Genomic DNA, 20,858 nt, shown 5'->3' on the forward strand with positions numbered 1-20,858 from the left:
GCTGTGATTGACGTGTGTTTGATAGGTGGTGATAGACGGTTCTTGGATCAGGAGTACATCCAGATCCTGGCTCTGGTGATCGTTGATGAGCGCTTCCATCCTAGGCCCCGATTTCATGATGTTGAACTGTAGTATGCGTAGGTTTGTCCCTAACATTGGGAGCTAAAGGTTGCCGGCGTTAGGCACTGGCGGTCACTGGTTGGGTGATCACCACCGCAGTTGAGGCATCGGGCTCTCACCCCCGGGGGGCACCGTTCCCGTTCGTGTTGGCCAGCGCAATGTCCACATCGAGGCGTTTCCTTGCACGACTATGCGAAGTGTCCAAATCGTTGGCACCGGAAGCATCTCTTTCTTTTTAGTTCGCAGCGTTCCACACTGCCGATGAATCTCTGGCCAACGATAAAGCCATTTTCTAGTATAAAATCGGTCCCTTCCGCGGTGTCGAACCAGATGCCGAGGGATGCGAACTTTCCTAGCGCCTTATCTTTCTTCTTAAGCCACGCGATCTCCTCAATCCGGAATCCTCGCCCGGTAAGGTCATTCTCTTCCGTGATTTTCTCGATCGCCTGGGCGTTTGCGTTTTCTAGGTCAAAGTCCTCTGTCGGAGTCCGGTGTACCACGACGCCGAACTGTGGCTTGACCAGTTTCGTGTTATTTCCTAACTCGTTCAGCCATTCGCTATTTTTGCGGGCCGCTTCCGCCGACGCTGGGTCCTTGAACCGGATCACATATCCGGTTTTCGTGGTGCCAACCCCAGCCACTTGGGCGTCTTGTGTGGGCGGTGTGCTCAACAGCGCCGTACGGATGTGGGTGTTCGCGGTCTCCGTTGGGAGATATCGCCCAAAGGTGTTTTGTTCGCTGTTATCATTGTCTCTCGGGTCCACATAGGAGCGCTGGGTGCTGATTCGGATGCAGTTTTGATCCTTCTCCGGGCGTTGGTGGTTTTGTTGAGGAGGTGGGTGGCTCGCTGCTACTGTAGCCCACGATTTTGCTGCGAGTGATGATGATGGTAGCGCATCAATTTGCGCCCGTAAGGCTCGTACTTCCTCATGAAGTTTCTCGTTCTGGGTATGGAGGACGTGCTGGTCGTGCTTCACTTCTAACAATTCGTTCTTAGTGGATTGGATGAGCTCGGTTTGGTAGGCGATCGTTTCTTTTAAGCTGTCGATCAGTCGCCAGATTTCTCGAGTCGTGACGCGGCCATTGGTGTCTCCGGCGCTCGCGGTCTCGACGTTCGAGCGTGCTGCGGTGGTGTGGCCATCGCTAGGCCGGGTCTGTCTTCTGGTCCGAGGCGCGGTGGTCGGATTAAGGTTGTCTAAAGCACCGGTCGTTGTCGTTCCTGGCGTGGTTGTGCGAGGGGGCTCGGGCCCTCCCGCATGTGGGTCTGCCATCCCTTCCGTTCGGTACACAAACAATTTCTCCGGTACAGGATCGATATTCTCCGAAAGCTAGGTACCCAACGGATCCAACGGATCGACAATTACAGGATCTCGAGCGTGTCCGATCCCGTGAAATACAGGATCCCTGTGTTACAGGATGGATCGAAATTAGTTTCACCACTTGCACACGGGGATTTTATCTCCAACCCTCTTTTGAAATACGCTATACCTATTACAGTTACTCTTCCCCTGAACCCCTGTCTTGGCAGTAATTCAATACAGTATTACCTTCAAATATGTTGAGGACGACTGTCTCCACAAAATTACCTCGGGTAGGGTCGAGAAAAGAGGAAGGTCATCGGTCACCAAACGAATGCTCAACGAGCGAGATGCTCAACTGGATGCCGAAGAAAACGTGTCTGGGCAAGAATCGATATGGCGGGGTGTTTACAATCTAATGCGTTGCCCATCCTCCTCATGCCATCTCGGCCCACATTGCTGGCAAGACCCCCACGGGAAAAAGCACTATCAATTGAGGAGCCATCGACTAAAGCGTTTGATCGCCTTTGCGGAAAAGGGCGGCACCTTGCATTCCCATGAAGACGTCCCGGATAATTTCCGTGAAGAACTATATATGGAAGAGCGGCACAGGCTGGAGCCAACAATCTCAGAAGAACAAGATGGTGGGCACCCCTGGAAGCTGTCAGCCTATCAATATAAACTTGAATGGGATGCAATCTTCCCTGCAACAAGACACGTCCAACCCAATCACAGCCTCAGCAATGGTTCTGCCACCCAATGACCAAGTCATGGAAGACCTCAATCTTACTGGGCTAAGAGATGAAGCTGTCAAAGATTATGGCGCATGGCATGAATCAAATGTTGGTGACGAAAATCTGAAAGCACAGTTTCGGCAAGCATGCAATGTGGCGTTAGCCAATGGTCTTGATCTTAGACAAGGCTTCTAACATCGAAGGAGTAAAGGTTCGTCTGCGACCGACACGCGTTTGCGGTGCTTTGACGTTTCCGAACCAGCGAAGGTTATTGCTGATGTTAATAATTGAACGTTTACTGCATTCAGCGGCGTTAGCCATTTCTGAGGTTGTCAGTGATTTGCTCGATATCATATCTTGAATCATTTTAAGCTTTGCCCGAGGGAGCCTTGGAGCCATGTTGCGGAGAGATGGGAGAAGGGAGGATCTGGATGGTGGTAAAGAGAGATCTGGCGAGGAAGCCATGACAAGCTGCAGGAGGGAACGGGGAGCAGATTCATCTGCCCCCTTGGCGTTCCCAGTGAGCAGATGAAATAATTTTAAGACGAAGGTCTGGGGCATGCTGGATAATAGGAAATGCACGTGACTTGCCGATTTCAGGTTCCTGGGACCTAGATGGCCCCTCTCAAAGCTCCTCTCAAAGCTACGGGCCTCAGAAAAAGGTGGTTAAACAGTTAGCACATCATCCCTCAACTGTTTTAATCACCAACTGTAATCTGGTGGTTCTCGAACTGTTCATTTAAATTGTTGAGAGGTCTCTTCAAGCGAGAAGTTCAAACGTTTTTTCTGGAAAATCTTGACTGCATATGGTAACGGGGCTCTCTTCGATCTGAGTCTTTGGGTCGGATCGACCCGTTCCTGGGAACCCCCACTACCCGCCCCCACATGAAAGTATGGTCATCGATACGAAACCATTCGGGAAGCAGTGTGAGCGAGGAAAAGGCTACAATGATCTTTCTGGCCTAGCGCGCTAGTCACATGGTTACAAGGCTGAGGATACGCCCCTCTTCCAGCTCGTAAGAGTCCAACTGAAATTGTTGTCATAAACCACCACATTGGAACGTTTGAAAACAGCTACTCCTTAGCATCCATCTATTCATCAAGTATTCACTTTGATCTCCCTCTTCTGGAGCAGATCGTCCAAGACCTTTGATGTTGCGAGAAGAGAGGGTCCTTCGTTGACATATTGAGTACTTCTGGCGCGTCTAAACAACCTGCCTGGTCGAGTACGTCTCATACAATATGGCTGAGAACCCATTATCTCAGCCAGAGCAATCAGTACCAGCACAAAGCAATGCTGGTGCCGAAATGCCTCCATGCCGAAAGCGACTCCGACACGATGCCTATACCATCGGTTGGGTATGTGCTCTTCCAAAGGAACAGACCGCAGCCAGGGCCATGCTAGATGAAGAGCACGAACCTCTTCCGACCCCTCGCAATGATCATAATGCATATAAGCTTGGCTCAGTATGCGGCCACAACGTCGTCATAGCCTGCCTACCTAATATGGGAACCAGGAGATCACCAACAGCTTGGTGACGGCAATTGAGATTCGTCCTTCGCCACTCTGCTACCTCCATCTGCTTCAAGGTGGCGGAGCGGTTGGCGACGTGGCAGCTGATGAAAATGCCTTTGGCTGTCGAGATTGGGACTTTGCCTGTATTGTGACTCGTGTCTGGTACCGCGACCAAGATGGAACCGAAGTTGCTCGAGCTGCCGTGTGTTAGGTATACAACATCGCCATGAACTTGTTGCCCTTGAGTAGCGGCTTTTACGGTGCAGATCTCGGACCTGACCCTAGAGACGCCGCACTGGCGGTCAAGGCTTTTGGACCAAATCGGCCGCGTCTCGCCCGTCTCAAGCACACCTCAGACCCGCGCAATGTGCTGGCATACGCCTGCCCTCTCTCAAAAGCACCGATGGAACCGAGGCTCATTATTCTCGTCACAGGAGATAGCTGCGCCGGTAAAGACTATTGCGCCGACGTCTGGGTCTCCATGTTCCTCAAATGCACCCAGAAAGGCCTCGTGGCGCGCGCAGTCAGCATCAGCGATGCGACTAAGCGAGAATACGCGGCCGCTACCGGTGCCGACCTGAACTGTCTGCGTCAGGACCGTGCCTACAAAGAGCAACACCGATCAGCGTTGACAACATTCTTCCAGCATCAGGTGCCAAATCGACCTCGGTTGCCCGAGGAGCATTTTCTAAATGTGGTATATGGCGCTGCAGATGTAGACGTGCTGCTAATCACCGGGATGAGAGATGAGGCCCCGGTCGCGGCCATGTCGCATTTAGTGCCGGATAGCAGACTGCTTGAGGTTCGTGTCAAAGCTAGCAAAGACACGCGGCGTGCTCGCCGAGGATGCCAAGGCGGTGATGATGTGTCGGAGTAGTCCGTATTGTAAAGTATGGGTCCAATCAATGGTGTTCAACTCTCTGTATTGCTGTACCCCAATTTCTGGCAATTTATACTATCCTGATTACATAAGAAATATTACTGTATACGTGGGATTAATAAATCCTCCGGTAACCCGGTGTATCTGCGCCGACACCTTATCGCATTGTACCTGTTCATGGCACCCGATGTCACTAAACAACACATCTGTGAATGCCATAGGATCCACGAATCGTATATTCACAACTGATTATACGAGCAGTGAAAATGGTGTTGAGTTGATGCCTCAGATAGAATGAGATCTGTAATTACTGCTTATATACACGGTGCCTCGGGCATCCAACAGAAACCATCTGATCCCCTTAGTATTACACTTACTGGAGGGGTTTCCCCTCCGCAACTGCCTCAGGAGTCAGTTGCTCGTCTCCGTCGGTAGCTTGTCATCTCTCACGCAGCCAAGCCTCATTCTATCCCACCCACCTTCGCTCTGTATATGGAAATCATTTCAATATACAAATATATTGCCTCCCACTCCAGGTTACCAGTTTTCCCTTGGCACTGGGGCGGCTACAGCCACAGCAAAGGCCTAAGTATGCTGACATGGCCAATAACGACCAACTTGTCGCTGGATCACATCATCTGATCCGTAACTTGGACAAACAGAACGTTCCTACCAAGGATTTGGATACTGCCTCGGTAACTCCGCTTATCCTATCAGTGAAAGAGCAGACTATATCGTCTCCCACCGGGTCCACCTTATCTGTATTTAAAATGGTTGCCTGTCCTCCATAGACAGCTATGCTCATTCGCTCTTGCCCCGAGCAAAGTCATTTACGCATCTCGCGGGAATATCCCATATGATCTGACAGCTTCGTCTCTCATCTCTCCCTGTGCACCACTACTTGTCTGTTCGCAGTAATTCCTAACTGGACGCCCTCGTGTACGCTCTAATAGAGTCATCATTCTGGGTGCTATCATCCACAGAGAACTCAGGAACCATGAATTCGGGAACACTTCAGTTCCCACTTGATGGTTTTGAATATTCATCTCTACCCTGACCACCTACGGACAAGAATGCAACATACGATAACCCAGTACCCGACACCATCTGGTTTGATGCCTTACTGGATGCCTTACTCGATGCTACCACCATCCCGGCACATCCATCGCCCCTCCACGAATCGTGCGTTTCATCAAGTCGGGTCCCAATATCAGCCTTACCACCTTGGCTTGAGATGGTGTCTGTCGCTCAGAAGACACGTCCTCCAAAATCAAGAACGCGTATGCTGCTTCCCTACCAAGACCGGCGAAAGATATGTTTATATCATGAACTAGACAACCAAACAGTGGGAATTTGGAGATGAGGTATTCGTTCTCTTGGAGTTTGTTGGTAGGAACAATTGGATAGCCTTTTTCGGAGTGGATACAATGTATGAGTTTTCACTAGCTCTGCCCTTCAATGTACCCTGACATAAAACTTTAGCACAGTTTCAAGAATTCTGCGCCAGAAAGCAACAAACGTTGCCCTTGACCAGGGTCTGTTTGCAGAAAAAGAGACCAGGAGCCGTGTTACTGATGTCGAAAGGGCGCTTTCCAACTTGGTAAAGGAATACAAGAAAAGAAAAATTCCAACGAATGACAGGATACTCATGAAAGCTTTTGGCCACGCCTGCAGCCTTACTGAAGGCAGCGATATATTGGACAAGGTCTGGCTAGAGGACTTTAGAAATAGAAACAACATGTCGTTTGCCCTCGACGCGCCTTGCACAGAGAATAACCGAGCACGCCGGATCGAGCAGAATTGCGACAACGCGAAAAGAGAGATCAAAAACACGTAACAATCTACGCCAGTTCACGGGTCCAACGATGAAACTGAATTCCATATAATACTATAGCACTTAGTTTACTGAGAACAGCCTCCCAGCAATCAGAATGATGTATCTATCTGACAGTCAAATTAGATTGGACCCGCGAAAACCCTCATTAAACCAAGGTCGCTGCTGCCCTGCATCGGGCCTCCGTCTATTTTAGAAGGAGGCAAAAGAAGAAGCTTCGGGCAAGGTACGGCGGCCCATGCTCCAGCGCACGACGTCGACTACAGATAATTCCCGACGCAATAAAGTCTTGCGTTTTTCAAAGCAACTGGGCTCGTGATACATTCAAGTGGAGGATCCCCTGTATGCTTGTATTCCATTTCACCATTCTCGAATACCGGTCGGAAGGAAAGGTTTCGGTAAAGCTTTAGTTGCATTTCGTCAAGACGGAGGCCTGGGTGATCTGGGCTGATGAAAATCCAGCAATTGTTCCCAACAAAGTCTTTGCCTCTATGGTGTTCCCATTCTGGCCTAGGCTTCCAGTCGAGATAGAAAATCTTCTTATCAAGGGCCGACTGAGGCGTGCACGATGGTACGTGATTTAGTTCGAATTCTTTGGTACGATGCTTTTTGCGAGCTCTTGTAAGAACTTTCAAAACCCTTCCCATGATATAGGCTTGTTTTTTGAAAGAGATTTTCCCACCGAGGCAGTATAGATATGTCTTTGGAATATCACGTTGCTGTCAGCCAAATGTAGTCTTGCTTTAAAGACCATATATAGAAGGCCAATCCAACCTATTTATATCTTTCGAGGGAGACATATCATGCCGCATTCAGGGCTCGAAGGATAAATGCTCTATCAGAACCAAAAAATGGCTTTTACATCACTTTAATCTACATCACTTTCTTGCGAACTCAGAATACGCAAGACAAGCAGCTATTCTTATGGTCTATCACCTCAGAAAAAGGCGAGAAAAAGCAGACATCCCATGCCTCACGAAAGTTAGTGCAACTTACTATTTTGCGGGCCACATTTAGATCTACAGAGTGTTAAAATCAATACAACATCATTGAAGTGAGAGCTGCAGAATCTTACGCCTTAGAACAATCTATAAATTGACAGATTTTACTGTACTGTAACAACCAGCTATTATTATCGAGCCTCTCGGAATTTATCGAGGAATACGTAAAGTTGTATGGTCTAAGATAGATGCTATACAGTGGGGTTTCTTGTGGATTCTTTGATCCAAGTGTCTAGTGAAATCGAAGAGCCCTAATAATTTTTGGTGATCTTTCCCCCAATCAGAACTTCTATGTTGCAGGTGATGAACGCTGACATTCCTCCTGAGAAAGCGCTTTTTATTTTTAGGAACCCGAGGGTCTCTCCGACGGCTGAAGATTGATACGATGCTGGCATAATTCGCCCTCTAGACTTTGTGACACTACATATCTGTAAAACAGAATTTGCATGTACATGTATTGGAACTCCCACTGAGACTTCACTAAAGCATGCTTCACTGAAGCTATCAATGACGCCGCTATCACCCACATAAGATAATCTAAGGGTCCTGAACTAGGCTAAATATGGAAGATAGGGGAAATGCATTCTCTAGGCTATTAAAATTCCCAATTGGAACGACATAACGTATAATAAATTCAATTTCTAAAAAATGAAACAGCATCAGTCTACTACAGCATTGATAAGTTTTCCTTGACGTTGCTGTCACCCCCCCCCCTTCTATTTTGCACTCAACACATCGAAAATTCAAAAATGAGATAGAATCAGACATCGTGAGCCTGCAATGCAGTAAAAAGCATGGCTTGTACATCCCAAGAGTGATGCCACTTTGCCAACTGCTTTACAGACATTATCAGGCTGCAGAAGAATTGGAAGTAGGTGCGAAGGTAGCCGAGGATTACTTCGAAACCGATGACGAAGAGTTCGGCATCGTCAAAGCGGAGCAAGACTTAGTGGAAGACGACTTGGTGGAGGATGGCTCGGTGGAGGACGACTTGGTGGAGGATTTCAGGTCTGAGGCAGTGCACCGGCTGCCATGCTTGAGCCCCTTGTCCAGCGACCCTCTTTTGTTGACAAAATACGTTAACTACCTTCCGTTTGTCTGTAGCAATACAACAACCTTCTCCTCTCTTCACCTCACAACAGATCCTAATATAGCGAGTGCAGTACCAACAACTGGCGCCCATTGACCTAAGGATTTATCTGTTAATAAATGTATGCCACCTGCGCTTTCATTGGCCATAGTCAGATAAGGCACAACATTTACTTACCAACGCTTTGCATAGGCTCTGTTTGGTACTTCATTTGCGCACTCCAAAAGTTCATCTCGCCTTTGACGATAACTGCAAGCGCTGCTGCAGCAAACACCGGTATCTCGACTAGAGCTAACCAGGCTTTTGTCTTCTGGTTAATTCCAGTCATATGGCTGATCGTAGCCCCGTTGGTTCCCTGAATGGGTTCATCTGGCTTCTGCTTATTTTTTCCATTCGAGAACTTCTCGTCCAAGATTTGGAGCAACGTGGATACCAACGACCGGATGGCAGGGATACAGCATCCTGCCGCAATGAGTGTACTAGCATTGGCTGACAGCTCATGAGGCACTGGAACCACGTAGAGATTGTCGGCTACCTCTAGTCGCAATGGTGAGACAGGCCCATTTTCTGGGGTACAAGCAACGCTACAGTTGGAGCCATAGCTAAACACACCACCTTTTGCGGCCCAGGAAATGCTTGCCGGATCGTCACTTGAGCAAGTAGTGACACTGAGGCGCATAAATTCCACAGTCAAGCTCACTAGCCCAGCCAAGAGAAGGACGTTCCATAGAAAGACGACCCGACGGCCAAGGTCGTTGAAGTAGTCCCTGGATAGCCTGACGGTCACTGGAAAGGTTAGGATGCCAACTGCGCACAGCTGGAATGCCCCATAGACATCCATATCGACAGCGCCTGTAGATTATTAAATTCATTGATCGTTTCGGTGGGTCAGATCAAGCGGGAAACATCAATCCGGAGCGAAAGGTTCGTTGGACTCACCGTCGACATGAAGCGCAGCAAGCACAATCGCGTGGAAAGCCGCGACAGCAGGGAGAAGTAATATAGCGGACACACAAGCTTCCCTAAACCATTGTATTTTGCGAATGGCCACACAGGCTGCAATCAAGACATAGTATCTGGAGTAGTGTCAGTATATCATGGTAACACTGCCAATCTCTTTGTAGGGAAACCTACAGGAGTCGGGTCCCCGGGCCATATTGACCGGAAACCGGCCAGGCGCAAACAACCTCGAGAGATGAGGAACTTGCAGTCGCTGTCATGTTAGGGAGCGATGCAGTAGCACGATGCACAAGAGCGTGCTCTAGTAAGGAGGCAACAAAAGGAATTGCTGGCATTGCATGTTGTCCGCTTTCGGCGACGGTAGATTTAGGCTAAAGCAGCAAAAAAGTCATATATTTAGGTGTTGTTCTCTAATGCTGACAGTGACTTAATGAGACTCGACGTGATATCATGAAAAATGGAGATAGAAAGAAAGCAGGGAGCCGCCCTCGGGCCGTTTTATCCACGAAGCGCTACTGGGAATTGCTAAGGACACAACACCTTTTTACTAGGGACACAACAGATTGCTTATATAATAATATTTAACTTTGTTATGTAATCTCACCACAACTTTGCACCTCGCAGTTGAATTACCAACTTGATCAATTTTTATATGATAAAACGCCTCAAGTTGGCACATGGATTGATTTAACCTATTATACTTTACATGACCTGATTGTATGCCCAATTTCCCCGCATTTTGAGCACTTGGAAGGCGCTTTTTTCTTGACGGTTGTAGTTGAAGTTGGAGTCCCTATTTTAACACCTAATTCATCTGAAGTTCCACCTTTTTTATCTGACCTTTTTACCTTCGGTATAGGTAATCGAGGTTCTAGTAGTGGTAGATACTCTGATTCATCCGGTGCTAGGTTCTGTTTCCAAAACGGATGAATAGCGGATAGTGGAATTGGTTGTTTCTTCTCTAATAGTTGTGCGATTCGGTGTGCGCAAGGAAGGCCCATTATCCTAGTAAATCCATTAGTACAATTCGATAAAGGGGCAAGGTGTGTAGCCCTCTTAGCGATGTTAACTTGATCTTGAATTAGTCTTATTGAATGATGTGAGGTTCGCTTATTGATGTTTGAATATAAAAAGGATTGGGCGAAAAGTAAGGTTTGTAACTGGTCATGTTTAACCTCATATACTAACGTATCAAGTTGCGTACGTATAGCATGCCTAATTCGACCCTAAACAGTTAGTATATCACCTGTTGAAGCTTGGATATACTTCTTTAAAAACGCATGTGAACCTTCTACTCGTGAGGTTGACGAGTTACCTAAGTGAAGGTACTGATTTGTCCAATAGCGAACTACCTTTTCTTTATAGATTAGCCATGTTTCTTTGATATATCGGACGGCATAGGGGGATACTAATTGATATTTCTTAGTAAAATCTAATAGTCTTGCTTCATATTCAACCTCCGTTAGTGAATTAATAAGGCTCTGCCAATGGGTATTAAATTCATCCCATGCTTTATTAGTAGTAAAGCATTCTTTCAATTTAGCGGCAATATTCTTATTAATATGCCATAAGCAAAGTAAGTGCGGGTAATCTATAAAATCATTAGAAAGTGCACCTAATAGAGCAAGATCTCGATCAGTACAAAGAACCGGAGGTTGTATAGGGGAATTAAGCCAAGAAAAGAAAGTCTTTAATGCCCATTTATATGATTCTTCTTGCTCGTTTTGCATAAAGCAAAAGGCAATACTAAACGTCGTATTTGAAGGTGAAACTCCAATAATATGAAGTAACGGCATTCTATAACGATTCGTCTTATATGTGCAGTCTAAAACGAATACCCTATTATATCGATTAGCGTATTGAATTGATTCTGGGTGAGCAAATATAAAAAACTCAATATAACCCTCCTTATCCTGTTTAAATTCATACTTCCACTGGTAAGATACTAATTCCTCTTGGAGATATTGAAGCGGCGATTTATCTTAAAGCTTTTCTCTGCGGAATTGGATATGTAGATTATACACATCTTTTGGTGTTATTAAAACACTAGGATCGCTATTTTTGATCAATCCTATAATCTGCCGTGGAGGAGTGCCTTGCTCAAGAAGGTGCCAAATAGTATCCCGCTGCTCTTGATTAATCGTACGCGCTGCTGGATGGGCAATCATATTATCTTCAAGCTCGTGATTATGATCAGGATTCCTTACTTTTATATGCCATTTTCCATCTGAATTTTTAGCACTTGATTTACTAGCGTATAAGCGAAAAGTGCAGCCGATTCGCTTGGTACTAGTCTTCCGGCGCTTTGCCCCCTCCGGTGCATTAATACGATCGGTATACTGACCACTACGATCGCATCCAAGAGTAATATTCCTTCCCGTATTCGAACTAATCGTGGTGATAGCGTAGCCTTGAGAAACTGCGTAGTTGCATAGAGTTGTAAGCATTCCTTCGCGGGAGTCGTATACTTGATCAAATGGGGTTGCCATAGTGGAAATTAAGTGATAAATTGATCAAATAGTGAGTCCAATAGGGAGTCAAAAAGATTGATAGATATAAGAGGGAAATATCATAACTAACTAGTTAATAAAATAGTTAACTTCAGGCATACTGTTGCTGCAGCAATCGATGGAATTCGCCAGATTATATAATACTTCGTTAGGTAAGCAATCTGTTGTGTCCCTAGTAAAAAGGTGTTGTGTCCTTAGCAATTCCCAGCGCTACTCTGTAGATTATGTAACCATGATCAACAACTTTGGAAAAGCGAACTGGGCATGCACCCGGGCTGCAAGTTGATTGGTCAGCAACAACCTCATCCCGGATTTTTTACTCCGTAGCCTCAGCCTAACTGGGATTGGGTACTCAGAGAGAACGTTTATCGTCAAGCTCCAAACCTCGGAACGACAAGTGCCCCCGTGATGTTGATTTGGGCGGGCGCAGCAACTGGGGCAATGCCAGTTTCCGCTGATTGGTAAGTTGAGGCCCTGTGGTACATATCGCGCAGTGGCTTTGTCTGCAAGGCAATTTCTCGGTATTCCAAGGAGAAATCGGAGCTGTGATGTAGGAGAAGTAGGTGAAGTAAGAAATATTTAATGATTCAACCCGAAGTCACGAGATAAATCAAAAAAGGAAGGTTGGGACTCTGATATTGACCGAACCATGGGTCGGCCAACATTAAAGGGACTTCAACTTCCCAAAAGTGACAGTGCGGGGTAGACCTCGCCACGGCCCACCCATGGGGCAGCATAGGGCGCCCATCAACCGCCCAATTTTCCCAAATAGGATGTGTCAACAAAAGAGGGTCGCGATTTTACTAGTGCGCCCGGAATTTTCAGCACCCCCATCTGCCTGATAATCCTAAGGCTCCCAACGACCTTACTAAGCTCATCCCCTAGTTATTTATTCTGCACTTCCTATAGTATATGACAGAAATCAGGCGTACCAAAACGTATGGTAAAAATGGCAGATATTGAAGACTCTGTTAACTCTAAAATGACAAAACCCGCTATTTCAACAATCTGAGCGGACATAGCTGACTAACTGTAATATGCACTTTTGTATGGTATGTCGAGTACCACTGATCACATGATTTTCGGGGTAAATTACCCTGTCTCCACCACGTAATGCACCTCTGTATTCCGACAGATTTGAATGATAAAAGGCCTACGTAGGTAATCACCTACGCGACCCAGTGTCGCGTCCGACAAAAGCCGTCACATTCAGTACACAAAGCCTTGTACCAAAAAGCAGGCTGAAAACATGTTCCATACGCGGCGTGGGAATGAGAAGTCCCTAAGCATGTGTGCATTTGACGAATCAGAAGTGGAGGCAACCAAGCAAGGCAGACAATTGTACAGGAACAACACACCAAACTATGCGCCAAGCTGACAAACATTGGCAAGGACTAAGTCGCAATTGTTGTACGTGTCACTTTAATGGCATATTTGCTTCTGTCGATAAGAATGGTGTAAAACAGCTTCCGATTTTTTCTAACAAGATCCGCTTAGAAATAGCCAATCAAAAGTGAATTAGATCATGTCTCTGCCGATATTTGCTAGAACAAGAAAGTGCTGCCGAGCGTGAGATGGAGCAGGATTGACAGGACATTCCATGATTGCACCTTAAAGTACTCGCCCTCTATGCAGTCGAACACTTTTGGCACCATATTCTTCTTGAGCTTCTAAGACCAATCGAACTGCCTGAGGATGTTGTTGCAATTGACTCTGAATCAGAAAACGAACAGCCCGGATTTTGCAGCCCTGTTCTACGAGAAAAAATCTATTGCCTCAAACGCATGAGCCTAGCCAAATCAGACTATTTACTTTGTGTCTCAGAACAAGCCATCATGATAATTTCCCAATAGAGTAGCCCTGTGCTTGCTGGAGACAAAAGTGAAGCGATATGATAAAGACATAATATGGCAAGATCGAACAAATTATGCTATCTCCTAGCCACCTGCATAAGAGACAGCCTTTATGTATTGTCGATTTATCACGGTTTCCGGGGCGTAGAAATTGCTGGGACTGATTCGCCAAGTGTGCACTTGTAATGATTGTAATTTTGTCTCACCGCAAGTCTACAAAGCGTTTACGTTTGACTCGGAATGCCACGCAAGTCTGCCAGCTTTACTGATGCTGGCCTACCCGCTAACGCATAAGTTAGTGATAGCCAACACACAATGTTACTGCAGTCGGTGTCTCATATACACAGCGACCACTCTCAATTGTCTGGATATCAATCATTCCATGGTTTACATAACTTGCAAAATTTAATAAACGGTTTATCAAGTGATGTTCTACTGAATGCGGCAGCTGAGGAAAATCACAGAACGCGAAAGGGTCTGAAGCGTCGGAGACTATCCTCCTTTCATCAACGAGCAGACATTTCATCCCGGCCTCCAAGTATGCGAGTATCGTCCTGCTTCGAAGTCTGTGCCATCTCCCCGGATATGAATACAGTCTACGCTGCATACTCAAGCACCGTATGCAGGATAACCCTCGAATAAGTGACAGCGCTGTAGGCCAGGACCAAGTGCATCAAATACAGACTGGGCCGCCAACCATTCACCACGCCCATCCTCTCCAACGGCCGAAGCAGATAAAAGACAGCCCCAAGAGAATTCCAGATGGCGACTCGACCAAAATGTACCGCCAATAGTGGGGGGATTTGAAATGTCCCGGTCAAGGTATAGATGGTTGGTATCAGCGAAAGTAAGCCCAACGAGACACAACTGTACGGGAAACGGTACCGCGCTGCACAGATTCTGGGATCCCAGACCAGGAAGTCCACCAGAGTCCCGACAGCAACGACGGTGAAGGCCGCTAGGTACCCGAGCTGGAGGGAAGGCTGGGCACGGAACAGCAACACCACGGAAGGAATAGTAGTCGTCCAAATCAGGACCAAAACGCTTCCAAGCTCCAGCTTTTCCCACTCTGCCGCATCACTGCCGTGGGATGCGTATAGGATACGATATACCAGGCTGGACAAGCACCAGAGGATGACACCTGCACAATAGGCGAGCACCGACAGTGAGTCAAGAATCCCTCCCGGGGATGAGGGGAAGTGGAAGAGTAAGAAATGAATCATAAAGAGGTAAAAGTAAGAAAGTCCAAAAATGCTGATTATGGCGAGGATTGCACAGTCGTGCAGAGTCTGAGCTTTAGCTTCAACCATTGCACTTGGGTTGTTGATCGGTTGGGCAGAAGGGGTTACCGCTGGATCGGACTGGGACCTGGAAGACGGTGCAGATGGATGGGTTGGTCTCTTGGAAGTGGTCCAATCGGGTGTTCCGTCACACCACACAGTAGGAGGTCGAGATGGCTGACGCTGAAAGGAAACCAACCATCTTAATTCTAGATATTATCATGGGGTAGGCGGGCTATTTAATTGAGAAGCAGGAGTGGAGAAGATGAAGCGGCTGGTTGCGTTCACTTGGTGGAATTGAACTATTGTAGGTGTGTGTCCCCTGTCAGAATCCAATCCATGAATTCTGTCCAAGTACGTACAACTGTCAACCTTGATGGTCAATGAGTGGGTGGATTCATTGATGGCAACATGGCCAACATGGCTGGTGGTTTAGAGAGGGTGTTTAGAGAGGGTGGTTAAATTCAAGTGGTAAACGGTTCCACCACAAATTTGGAGCGGTTGTTCATCAACACCTCGGAGGTCAGGCCGGCTTCGGAAAGATACATGGTTCAAGCTAATATTAGAAATACTTTGTTTGATAATTGACTTCCTGGACTTGGTTAAGGCTTCACTTCCTTAGTTCGGGGTTGGCATCATTTACGTGGCGGTTGGCTCAAGCTTTTTCCTACTGGGATGGGAGTATTTATCCACCTATCAATTTCACACCTATCAATGACCCATTGTTAGAGCCATCACATTGAACTCATCAAAAAATGCATACACTCTGGTCTAAGCATTTTGTTCAATTGGACAATACATATACGAAGCTGCCGCCGGGCGTTAATGAATTGGTTGTTTGTTTGTATACGAAGCTGGTCAAAGCCGCCGCTTTAGCCACCCTCAACATCTAGGGGGTTGATTACCCCAGCGAGCCAGCAACCGAGAGCTTTCGCTGTAGCCATTAATTTTCAATCGCACGAATGAAAGCATTTACTACTGAAGGTGGCTCTAGCGACCCGGAATCTCCAACCAGCCCCAAGAGGGCATTACATGTTGGTTTGTTCTTCCTCGACTGCCTATCGCTGTCCATGACCTGTATCTCTAGCATATAGCGGGGACGGCTCACACTATAACATTATTACGGTCGCACAAAGAATGACTGCCTTTCCACAGCAGCAAAACAGTCAGATAAGCGCTATGGAAGAAATCGCCGATATTGTTCGACAGATCGGCCGGCAGCAAGGAGAAAACGCATACTTCCGAGCTTGCTACGCCCTTTTCAAGCACCTGCAGGACAAGGCCAGGGAAGCATCTGAGGACCTGCTCCGCCTTCACCAATCTGGCACTTTTGGTTCATCCGATGACGAGTTCTACGCCGCCTACCAAGTCGCACAGGAACTTCGAATCTCAGTACATGATCTGGTTGACCAGGCATGCAAAGCCCAGTTGGCCTGTGAGGAGTTCTGTCAGTTGGAGCCCAGATATTCGGCGCGTAAAGCTTTCAAGTTTACAGACACGACACAAACAGCCGAGGCGTCTGAGACCAATACCCAGGAGGGCTGTGATAGCCCCCGGTCGATGCGGTTCATAATACTACCAGTGAACGATATCTGAGGGCACCCCATGCCGTACAGTACGATTGCATAAGGACTTCGACAAACCTGTAAATAGCCCTCATAGTTCCTTTGATATGTATGCAACATTTATTGTGAAACATTGTGAAAGAATGAACGACATTAGAAGCCCATAGAATCCTAGTAGATCGTAGTAGCAGCCCGTCGGCGGCTTTTGAAACAGTAACAGAACATTATCCGCAACGATAGAATAACATCCAAAAAGATTGCAAGCTAGTCAAATCTTGAGAAGTCAGCAAAATAAAACCAAAATCTAGGTCTTGTTGCATGTATGGTTTCTTTTCTGAATTCATGTTTGTGCTGTCTGGTTGAAAAGCCTCTGTTTTCTACCAACAGCTGCAGTTGAGTGCTATGCCACCGTAAATATCAGTGACATAATTGGCCCATCAATTTACTGACCTTGCTTGTTTCATTGACATGATAGAAGCCACACTGGTCTACGTCTCAGTAGATTATTAAAAAATGGTTAGCTAATGGTAAAAGCAATCATTTTCGGTGGGCAGCGATTTCTAGGGGAAAGAGAATAAAGAAGGTAGTCTACCATACATTGGAGAAACTATAAATAAGGGAAGCTCTTCCATCCATCTCAAAGGTATCTGTTCCAGAGAATATTCTCAGCTAGTTTGAGCCATGTCTTCCTCCAAGCCAGAAAGCAAAGGAGTCACAAAAAATCACAATACGAGAAGCCAGTCACCCAAGGATTATAATGAAAACAACATGCAAAAGGCAGCTGAAAGTTCTCCAGCCAAGGCCAGGGCTGCGAATGAACAAGTCTCGTACGTCAAGCCAAAGTCCAGCGGAAAAGCAGATACGCATGCTTCCGATCAAAGCCAGGAGGTCCAGTCACAGTCAAAGCCCCAATACAGTCCACAAGACAGCCATCCAACCACGGATGGCCCGAATGAAGCTGCTCCAGTGAAACCAAATGACGCGGACACGGATATGAAAGACAGTGAGCCTGAAAGGGACCTACATGAACCGCCCAATCCGAGAATGGCCAACAACGGAACGAATCCCGGTGGTCCAGCGCCAGTCGACGTTGACGACGAGGAATATGGCGAGGTCCTGAGTGATCTGAAGACGCTGTCAATTGGTCAGGATCGAGGTGGAGAGCCAGACGCCTGGAGCCGCCTAGGACGATCACTAGTATTGCTGGTTCGATACGGGCCCTACAAAGCGGCAAAATACCAAGTCCAAACCGCAAACGGATACAACACTGCAGGCCTGCAAAAAGTATCGGATCCCGAGACTAGAATTTCCCACATCACATACCGAGGACAAGATGGAGAAAAGCATAGGCGGTACACCAGGAACAACGTTGCCGGTATTGTTGGCGTGGCAATCAAAGAAAGGAAAAAGGGATCCAAAACAGCCCCCGTAGCATATGTCAAAATCTTGTGGCAAGACATCGATGAGGACGATCAATGGTTGTTGAAAAGGAACACCTGCTGGATTACCAACGCAGATCTCATCACCTTGACGGATAAGGTTACGGCAGCACAAAAGATAACCGAAGTCTGGGAGAAGCAGGAACTACGCTACAATAACTGGCAAGGCTTAATTGGAAGAGACAGCCCTGATCGTTCACCTAGTCCTTGTCCGCTGGATACCTTCAAAGCGGAAAAGGATTGGACACTAAAGCGAGAGCGCACAAATGAATCATTTCCAAGTTTCGAACGTAGTCTAGATGCGCGGAGTCCTACTACCCATCTGGACCAAGTTGGACGGAGGCAAGTGAGGCAACTGGCGGCAAACAACAGCGAGCGTTATAATCCAGATCTGATAAAGCAAGAATTGAACAGTGAGGAAAACGAACTGTTTGTCAGTACGAATGGTCAGAACGCCAATGGTCAGAACACCAATGGTCAGATCACCAACGATCAGAACACCAAAGATCAGAACACCAATGACCTGGATAATAACACAAGCAGCGGATCTGGGCAAAGTCGGCCACCAAAATTGAGCAAATTCTATAAGAAATGGTTGAAAAAACGGCAACTTGAGGAAACAGATCTCGATAATCTCGACGATGAGTATATTGGAAGATTCGAAGCCGCCGCCTTTGTTTATGTTGACGAACTGAGGAAGCAAGGCTACATTGTAGAAGATGATATTGGTGCGGATCTCTAGGGTGGAGATAGTGATCAAAAGTTTCGGCAATCGAAATGATCGAGTTATCTCGTGATATGACGAGAATGGCAGCATGATTGTATTTTCCTTTTCCATCGCTGGCGATGTGAGAGGTCCGCTCAGCAGACTTGTTAAATTGTTTTCGTTTTAGGATTTGTATATATGCACTCAGAATGAATATTAACCTTTGGTATTGGATAACACTAGCATGGGGCGGAGAGGAGAGTATACATTTTGAGCAGTCAATTGTTTAAAATTTGAGAGTAATATGTATAGGGTTTAAATAGTAGGGATTTTGAGCAATTTGCTCACTAGGGCTGCGGGCGCTCTCCATTTGCTATCTACAATGAATATGTATCCTTCGGGGCTGAATCAACAAACATTGAATAATCTATGCACATTTTTTGTTGACCAAAACATCTTTGTGTTTAATATGTTATATGTTGCTCGCCTTATATAGACATGACTTTTCATTATGCTCTCCCATAATAATAGAACAACAAAATATGTAAGCATAGAACGAAGTAAAGAACACAAGCCCATAGCTGCATCGCTGTGATAACGAAAATACATGATTTAAGTTGATGGACGGGTGGAAAATCACTGACTGAAATAAGATAAATACCTATACATACTGTATCGCCGTGCTCAAACCCACCGGGCTATTATAATGACGACTACCATTTCGTACAACGCTACAAGTTCTGGGTTTCAGGCAAGGGTGATCAATGACAATATCATGGCTTGGTACACCTCCAGCATCACCAGGGGGGAAACTTCACCACCTAGCCCAATAGTGCTGCATTGCAAATAGTAATGAACGATTTAGGTTGCAAGAGAGACATCGATCTAAGCAAAATATGAAAGCCTGACATACCTTCGCTTAGGAATTAACATGCAGGATTTAAATTAATTCACAGGGCAAAACTATTGAATTGAACCAATCAAATACATAAACATAGAGATTTGATGGAGAATCTACGGAGTGGAGATCCAGATATGGAGAAACAGTACAGTAGATTCACCTGGGAGCAAAGGGACGGAGAGGAAGAGAGAGAGAGAGAGAAGAGAGAGAGAGAAGAGAGAGAGCTATCTAGCTATCTACTACTATCTGGATCTGTCCCATGTGGGGCTGCTGCCTAAGGCAGCATCAGGCACCCCACAAGATTTGCTTAACACATGTTTTCTTTCTCCTTGGACTTACCACAGTCGATGCTACCAAGTGATTTCACTTTAATGGCACTCGATCTGTCAGTGGATTGTTCTGTTCCATTGGTGTTCACCGGAAAGAGCATAAGCACTGGTTCTCGCACAGGACCCTGATTTTCAAGTTCCTCTTCATCTTCTAGTATGACTCTCCTCAACTTGATAAACTTATAATATGCAAGCAATAATGAAAATACAAACAAGAGAAGACTGGTCACCACGGCTGTAACAATGGCCATTACAGACCAGTGACCTGATTGGGAAGTGTAAACGTTGACAAGCGTGGCGAGAAGCCCAGCGGCTGCATTTAATGCGGCAGGCCTATAATTATGTCAACTGCGAGAATCCATGATGACATAACTCTAGGGCTGTGCTTACATGAAGATCTTGTTCACTAGCCACGAATAATTGCTTTCGAGTGTTCGGAAAAGCACGATCAATGCAGCGGCTCCACCGACAAGAAATAAGCAGGCAATGACGAGCAAGGGAGGATTTTGAATAGTGCTTAATACAGCTCGTCCAGCAGTATTCTTTTTCAGCACTTCCTCCACCTGGTTTGATTCTTTCAGCGAAGTAAATGTTCCCTGGATTACCAGATATCCTGCAAGTAAAGCCCAATTTGCTATGCTAACAAAGACATTGTATTTCCAATTCATTTGCGCTTCTTCTTTCAACATTATTGTGTAATTTGTATCATGGCTTTGGCTGGCGGAGGTATCTGCGCGTTGTATATTTTCAATGGATTCAGATTGGGTATTCCCCGTTCGCCTTCTCACAACCTCTGGTATCTCAAACTGCATGGCCCTCGATATGATTCGATGCGTAAAAAG

At 46.4% G+C, this 20,858-nt stretch overlaps 7 protein-coding genes across 7 annotated transcripts; 3 read left to right on the forward strand and 4 right to left on the reverse strand.

Moving 5' to 3' along the window:
* Nucleotides 1-2,311: 2,311 nt before the first annotated feature.
* Nucleotides 2,312-2,713, reverse strand: N7517_008134 (uncharacterized protein; the record flags this gene model as incomplete). The annotated part of the gene is made up of 1 exon (XM_056725864.1): nucleotides 2,312-2,713. The coding sequence occupies one exon, from the start codon at nucleotides 2,711-2,713 to the stop codon at nucleotides 2,312-2,314; it is 402 nt and encodes a 133-aa protein (XP_056576715.1).
* A 681-nt stretch (nucleotides 2,714-3,394) lies between these two features.
* Nucleotides 3,395-5,466, forward strand: N7517_008135 (uncharacterized protein; the record flags this gene model as incomplete). The annotated part of the gene is made up of 4 exons (XM_056725865.1): nucleotides 3,395-3,619; nucleotides 3,670-3,816; nucleotides 3,880-4,470; nucleotides 5,464-5,466. 4 exons carry the CDS (start codon nucleotides 3,395-3,397, stop codon nucleotides 5,464-5,466), a joined length of 966 nt encoding a protein of 321 aa, XP_056576716.1.
* A 3,054-nt stretch (nucleotides 5,467-8,520) lies between these two features.
* Nucleotides 8,521-9,768, reverse strand: N7517_008136 (uncharacterized protein; the record flags this gene model as incomplete). The annotated part of the gene is made up of 4 exons (XM_056725866.1): nucleotides 8,521-8,570; nucleotides 8,651-9,325; nucleotides 9,413-9,549; nucleotides 9,608-9,768. Coding segments are annotated over 4 exons (1,023 nt in total), but the record flags the coding sequence as incomplete, so codon positions are not given.
* A 4,624-nt stretch (nucleotides 9,769-14,392) lies between these two features.
* N7517_008137 (Hly-III-related protein) lies at nucleotides 14,393-15,106 on the reverse strand (the record flags this gene model as incomplete). The annotated part of the gene is made up of 1 exon (XM_056725867.1): nucleotides 14,393-15,106. One exon carries the CDS (start codon nucleotides 15,104-15,106, stop codon nucleotides 14,393-14,395), a length of 714 nt encoding a protein of 237 aa, XP_056576718.1.
* Nucleotides 15,107-16,213: 1,107 nt separating this feature from the next.
* Nucleotides 16,214-16,672, forward strand: N7517_008138 (uncharacterized protein; the record flags this gene model as incomplete). Its single annotated transcript, XM_056725868.1, has 1 exon — nucleotides 16,214-16,672. The coding sequence occupies one exon, from the start codon at nucleotides 16,214-16,216 to the stop codon at nucleotides 16,670-16,672; it is 459 nt and encodes a 152-aa protein (XP_056576719.1).
* A 737-nt stretch (nucleotides 16,673-17,409) lies between these two features.
* N7517_008139 (uncharacterized protein) lies at nucleotides 17,410-18,822 on the forward strand (the record flags this gene model as incomplete). Its single annotated transcript, XM_056725869.1, has 1 exon — nucleotides 17,410-18,822. The coding sequence occupies one exon, from the start codon at nucleotides 17,410-17,412 to the stop codon at nucleotides 18,820-18,822; it is 1,413 nt and encodes a 470-aa protein (XP_056576720.1).
* Nucleotides 18,823-19,994: 1,172 nt separating this feature from the next.
* Nucleotides 19,995-20,705, reverse strand: N7517_008140 (uncharacterized protein; the record flags this gene model as incomplete). The annotated part of the gene is made up of 2 exons (XM_056725870.1): nucleotides 19,995-20,349; nucleotides 20,407-20,705. The coding sequence occupies 2 exons, from the start codon at nucleotides 20,703-20,705 to the stop codon at nucleotides 19,995-19,997; spliced, it is 654 nt and encodes a 217-aa protein (XP_056576721.1).
* Nucleotides 20,706-20,858: the final 153 nt, after the last annotated feature.

This window comes from Penicillium concentricum, assembly GCF_028827145.1.
Source record: "Penicillium concentricum strain IBT 3081 chromosome Unknown utg000003l_segment0_segment0, whole genome shotgun sequence".
Classification (NCBI taxonomy): Eukaryota; Fungi; Ascomycota; class Eurotiomycetes; order Eurotiales; family Aspergillaceae; genus Penicillium; species Penicillium concentricum.